The 6,741-nt window shown below is 40.6% G+C and overlaps 1 protein-coding gene across 1 annotated transcript in view; it reads right to left on the bottom strand.

Moving 5' to 3' along the window:
• Positions 1-6,741, bottom strand: part of DACT2 (dishevelled binding antagonist of beta catenin 2) — a 55,239-nt gene that overhangs the window by 9,774 nt on the left and 38,724 nt on the right. Inside the window, exon 3 of the mRNA XM_025194750.1 lies at positions 6,552-6,680. Coding sequence (XP_025050535.1) covers positions 6,552-6,680 — 129 coding nt within the window. The remainder of the gene's footprint in view (positions 1-6,551; positions 6,681-6,741) is intronic.

Here is a 6,741-nt window from a genome sequence, read left to right as displayed (position 1 = left end):
CTTCCAGTGAAATTAATAATTCTGGCCAGGAGCAATTATGACATTTGGTACATTTCAGTATAGGCTGTGTTGTCAGGGGGGGGGGGGGAGAAGGGGGGCAAAGAGATGCACTTTAGGACCTTTCCTAATTAAAAAAAATCAAGTGTAAACTTATATAATTGTCAGACAAAGCACAATAGGCATATTTGGTTTTCTTGCAAAACTCAAAATTTTGATGGATTTATTTGTAGCTGAATAGGTATATTGCATGAACTGTATCTTTTCTGCTTTACTAAAAGTCTTCTTTGTATAGCTCATGATTAGCTCTCTCTGTAAGTTTTATGCAGGGAAAACAGTATTTTAATTCTTCTGCAATAATTCCTATATTTAAAAGAAATGGTGGATCAAGCTAGAAAGTGACCCTTGAAAGGAAGCACCTTCTTAATCAGCAAGGGCCTCATCCCACTTCCATTTCAATCAATCACCAGATGGATTTTGACTTCAGTGAGAAAAAAATGTGGGCCGTTGTGCTGTTTTTTTCTATATATTTTCAGCATAAATAACAAGTGTGCTACACACGCACGTGATTTAAAGCACCCTAAAAATGGTTTACATATAATGTAGAATATTTTCATTGCTGATTTAGTATGGCACCTTAAATTGAATATATACCAGGTCAGGGCTAGGACTGACAATCGTGTGATGGTTGGCTCGGCTAGGGTCTGCACTAGGGTTTTGAACTGGCCACAACATGGTCTCTGGTAGGAGTGGAACTGAAAAATCAACTGGTTGTTGGTCCCAGCCAAAGCCAGCAATCACCTGATTGTTGGCCTGGGTCTGGACCACTGGGGTGGTTTGAGACTGGCGCAGTCCCTGGCCAGAGCCAACAATCAGGATTGTTGGCTCCAGCCCTGGACTTGTGGGCACCCAGCTTTCAACTTGTCAGGGCAGGAGGACCCCAGGATTATGATCCTGGGCTACCCCTGCACTGGTAAGTAGAAAGAATGTGATTGGGATTTTATCCCTGATCCCCAAATCATGGCTTCTGCCATGCATGTGTGGTATAGCAGGAGGCACAATTATTGGAACTGGGGATCATATCTCACCTTTAAATGAATGTGCACCAAGGGCCTTAGATTTGATTCTCTGCTCTGACACAGGTTTTTTAGGTGTAGTTTTTCACTTAGGCCTACATCTATAAAGTTGATTATGCCCCTAGCTACTGTTGAGTTGTCTAACTCCCATTGAAACCAATGGGAATTAGGGATCTAAATATCTCTGTGGATGAGTGGCTTTGTGCTTTAATGTCCCATCTACTTAAGTGGTAACACTAGTACTTCCCCAACTTGCACACGTTGTGAAGATCAACATATTAAAAGTGTGTGATGTGCTTAGATGCTATAGAAATGCACTGTTTAGGCACTTTAGGGAGGTAAGTTTAACTACTAAAATATACTTTTACTCTATTTTACTCCTTTAAGTCCTGCACAGCCAAAACAGCCATGCTATGCAGGTCAGTAAGCTGGCTTATGTGTCATCAACAGAACCATTAACTATGCTCTCATGAAGAACATTAATTGCTGCTATTGCAAGCCAGAAAAAGGTTTGATTTGATTTTCAAATATGGCTAATTTGACATTTTTATACTCACTTTTCAGAGTTACCTCAGCAATCCCCAACCCACAGCTTGCAGGCAAAATTACCTCCCCATGTTGCCTCTAGGTATAGGAGAGTGAAAACTAAGTTTGACTAGAAATGTCAAAGCATGATGCTCCTCAAATAATGTTATTTGCTTGGTATGGTTCCTCGTGGTCTAACCATTTGGGGAGGGGATCCTGTCTAATGGTACTTCATGACTGCTTTATTGAAGGAAGGGACTAACAACAACTGCTGCTTATCCAGCGGAGACCTTGACACTTATAACGAATGAATACATCCATAATAAATATAATAATAAATAAATATTGAAAACTTTCCCAGTGGGAAGTCCCACCAAAGTTAGCTGGAATGCTATGTTCAGAGTCCTTGAAGGACCAGGTTCCCAGTGAAAGTGAAAAAAATAGTTCTAGGTTTTTTCTTCTTGTATAATACATGTTTTAAAATATGTATTAGTGCTCCAGGTGCTAGTCCACCCAAAATGTTCGAAATCCATGGGTACAGGCCTCTAAACTTACAAATTGAGCTAAAAATAATAAGAGAAGCAAGAATTTTTGTGGTTGATATATTTGATTGGACTAACTGTGTGGTTGAGAGAGATTCAGACAAGCTTTTGACTGCAGTATATTCTTCTTTAGGTTACATCTATCCCAATCATGCAATTGGTCCAATGAAAGATATCACCCACTCACAAAATTCCTTGCCTCACATATTTTTGGATCACTAACATTACTTCAACACCACCACAAAAATAATGTGATTAAATATATATATTCAAACATGTTGGATTATTTTTGTTTGCCTTCTAGTTTTGAACCTTTAGGATTCTTTTTTCCAGGATTTTTCCCACCCAAAAGCTTAAAAGCTAACACTTAACCAAACGAGCTTATGATTTTTACTGTTCCCTTTGGAAGAGAAAACCAAAGACAAGACCCAAATAGTAAATCTCTGTTTTCTCTCTCTGCATAATTATGTTACCTTCTCTGTTTGTCTTTATTTCCTCTCTATTGTTTTGAAGAAACAAAAATATATTGTGCCTACTTCAGTCCCACCTAGTCAGGAAATCACAAAGTTTTGTTTCCATGGCTGGAATTAATTGCTTAATGATTAATGTTTTGCCAGCCAGTCCCTTCAGTCTGTGGTTGCTGATTAATGGCAGGGAGGCCAGAAAATGTTCAACAAGGCTCTCAGGTATTCAAAGATTATTTATTACACCTCCAGGATCTGTCTGTGCTTTCACAAGGCTTTAACCAACATACTTGATTTACATCATCCTTGTTAACCCCCTCTAATGTCCCCCACCATGGGGTTTTTCTTGTTACTGGGAGACTTCACACCTTTTATTATGTTCCTTAAACCAGTCAGCTAATTAGGGGGCTGCTGTTTTCTTTCTTTCTTTCTTTCTTTCTATTTAAAAAAAAAAAAAATGTACCAAGCAGCACACACAACAATAACATCTAAATGTACTATTTCTCCAGTAACAAAATTATCTCTTTTCCAAGAAGGAACCCTGTAGGAGAAACTGTCTATCTTCTTTAAGCAGTGCAGATATGAAATCTGCTGCATGCTACACAATGAAGAGGCACTGTGCATGCTTGCATGGGGAACATAGGGAAAGATTTTCAAAGCCAACCAGTGTTTTCATGGATTCTCTTTTTGGTGGTCCAACAATGCTCAGATTTCAGAGGGCAGTTCCTTGGAAATCACTTCCTCCCGCCATTGGTTCAAGTGGGCACCATGAATTGATACGCTAAGATTCAAGTGTCAATTTTGAAAGTCTTGCCCAACAATTGTTCCCTTAGTGCTTAATCTTACCTCTTTGAAGTCAATAGACTGTGGGTCTAAATTAGACCCTAACATTTATCTAACTTCACTTGGTGTTTGTACATGTTTAATACATTTTTTTAAAAGTACCCCTCTCTTTCCCATATAAAAGTAGAGACAATGGAATTCTGCAGTACACAGAATCTGCTAACAGCCAAGAAACTGGAAAAAATTCTTACCGACATTTTGGTGTACATCTATCATTTGATAATGTCCTTAGAAGTATATAATGCAAAATAATTACACAACCTGGCCTAATTGTATTGATTTGATTTCCACAGTTGAGAATATTTGGCTATGTTCATTCTGTCTGCTGCATATTTAAAATCACAGAGCTTTTTCTCTGAATCAGCTTTGATTTTATTCTTTCCTATGCTTTCTACTTAATTCTAGCAGGTGACTATGGTGTTGCTTCTCATTACCATCTCTGCAGCAGTTTGCTCTTATCTATTTTTAACAAAATTGTAACTGAATAAGCAGTTACCCAAATAGTTTGATCTTTTTATATAGATGGAACCAAACTGTACTTGAACTAGGCTACAAACCTACTAAAGTCCAGGGCTGTAGCACAGATCAAGAATATACTTTAAATTTGGTCCCACTTAACTGCAAAACTAAATTATATTACTCTGTGACACCTAGCTACACCTGAGTTTCCCTTGTCTGCCAAGTCTGAAAGAACATGGAAAGGATTTTACCTGTGATATTTTCCAGCTTGGGACCAGAATCTGCCACAGCTTATTTAGGAAGTGTTGTGTGTTACTTCTCAAAGCACAGCATGATCAAATTTCTATGAAAAGTCAACCTCAGCACAAACGCTCAATAGCCTTTTGGCACCCAGCCACACTCCAGAAAACTGATCTCTTCTGATTTTCCATGACTGCAATGACACCTACTGGTGAAAGCAGCCCTCCTCTTAGTGGTGATCTAGGGCCAGTTCATTTCTCTTGATTCCTGGGGCTACACTGGCCTTTAATACCAGAAGTAGAATTTTATGGGCTAGTTTTCCCCATCTCCTTCAGAGCATAATAAATTGCCAGCCAAGTCCTGATAAACTAATCTTCCACCTTCAAGTTTTATTTGGAAAATACATAAACAGACAGGCAATTGCAGCATAATACCCTCTGTCAAACATGAATAGATCACCTTGGGCAGAGATCACTGCCGAAGTTAACCCAATGGCCTTTCTATTAACCCAATGGCCTTGATCAGGCAATAAATGCTTTATATCATCTTTTCTTGTTGTTAAAAAAATAAAGTGGAGGCATTAGTTAAAATTATCAATGACAGGTAATCAAGTGGTTGGCAGTATACTTGTGCTACAATTTTTACTTCAATCATGATATGCTTGCTTCTGTTTTCACACATGGTGCTTGGGGTTCCTGGGAAGGTTAGAGCCAATTTTCACTCTGAGATGCTGTCTGATAAAACTGCCTACAGTTAACGAATATCTTTTCTGTTTTCACACCTGATTGATAACAGATGACCAAGTCTAACATCAATATGGGGAGAGGGAGAGTTCTGAATTAGCCTGGAGATTACTGAGGTGTGTAATTGCCAGTACTAGAGATTAAAGCCTCTTGCCTTTGATTGTAGGCTCTTTTATGAAATTAGTTTCAGTCCTAATTTAGATTTTTTTTCTTTCCTTCCACAAAAATGAACAAGTGTTAAATGCAAGGCTCATGTCACACAATTTAATGATTTCCCTCTTTTGATCAGAAAATCCATTCTAAGAACAAAGGGTTTAAGGTCTTCAAGCCAGAAGGTTTCCTGATCTTTTTTTCACCCCCCCCCATCTACATACATACATACATAGCTTTTGATCTTCCATTCTAAATATCCACATGTAATTAAAAGTGGGAGTCTGCTATGTTTATTACTTAAGTTAATCAGCACCTGCACTTCTTGCACCTCCAAAGAACAAGGAGCCAGGTCCTCAACAGTCTGCTGTGCACCAAACTTTCATGTTATATTTATATTGTGTATATTCATTTTAATGCAAAACACTCTACAGAAACTTCGTATGAAAATGCTTATCAAATTGGGGATGGCTTTAACAGCAGTGAAAGGCATGAGTGGTATAACTGACTGCCGCACTGTCATGTATTATGGCTGGTACCCAGGAGGGATGCCAATATGACCTGCTACTTCCAGTAGCATTGTTTGAGAAGCACCTTTTCAAAATACCTGGCAAAGATATAGGTCAGTCTTAGAACTATAGAATCATAGAAAAGTAGGTTTGGAAGGGACCTCAGGAGGTCATCTAGTCCTTCTCCCTGCTCAAAGCAGTACTAGCCCCCACTAAGGCTTTGTCTAGCCAGGTCTTAAAAACCTCCGAGAATGGAGAGTCCACCACCTCTCTGTGTAACCTGTTCCAGTGCTTCATCATCCTCCTAGTGAGAGAGTTTTTCCAAATATCTAACCAAAACTTCCCTTGCTGCAACTTAAAGGTGCTCATGTAGCACCTTAAAAAAACAAGATTTCCTTAAAATAGAACTTTAGAGAAAGAGAGAGGGAAGCAAAAAGGGTCAGACACAGTTAAATTTTCCCTAGAACTAAAATCCCACGCCCCTCCAACAACCCCAAGACATTTGAAGCCGGTTTCCGTGTTAACTGACCCCTAGCAGAAGCTGAAGATGTGTGCTTTTACTAGTTAGCTCAGCACAAGGGCGTAGAGACAGACAGACAACCAGGCAGAGCACAAAGAGAATGACATACTACATGCCCTTGGGCATGTGGTGGGAACCCTGCCTTTGATTCACTCTGCCAAGCCTTATGCTGTGCCTGCAGAAAAGACCTGCAAGCCAGCCCCCAGCGTTACCGCTAGCCTGTAAATCATCCTGTGCAAAAGGAAAGCTGCAGCCTCTGCCTTCGGTGCAAGCAGGCTGAATTGCAAGGAAAGAACCTGACTTATACTATCTTTTTTTCCTTAAAAAAAAAAAAAAAAAAAAAAAAGCGGGGGGGGGGGGGGGGAATAAAAAGAGCAGGTTTTAAAACAGACTTTCACGCCAGGCTCAAATCCCCTTGGACATGAGTTATCCCTGTGAGGCTGGAAGGGACCTTGGAAGATCATGGGGTCCAGCCCACCGCACCAGGCAGGAAAGACAGCTGGGGTCCGGGTCCCACACCTCCTCCTCCAGCAAGGGCCAAGCCCGGCGATCCCCCTTGCTGGGTGCAGGGAGCTCCGTCCTCCCTCCAGCCCTTGCCGGGGAGAAAGTCGCCTTCCAGCCGGGTCCTGGCAGCCGGGAGGCGGGCAGAGGCGCTTCGCGCGGGCGAGGGGGC

This window comes from Alligator sinensis, unplaced genomic scaffold (assembly GCF_000455745.1).
Source record: "Alligator sinensis unplaced genomic scaffold, ASM45574v1 scaffold448_1, whole genome shotgun sequence".
Lineage (NCBI taxonomy): Eukaryota > Metazoa > Chordata > Crocodylia > Alligatoridae > Alligator > Alligator sinensis.
The sequence above is the reverse complement of the archived record's forward strand: the minus strand, read 5'-3'. Positions and strand labels throughout refer to the sequence as shown.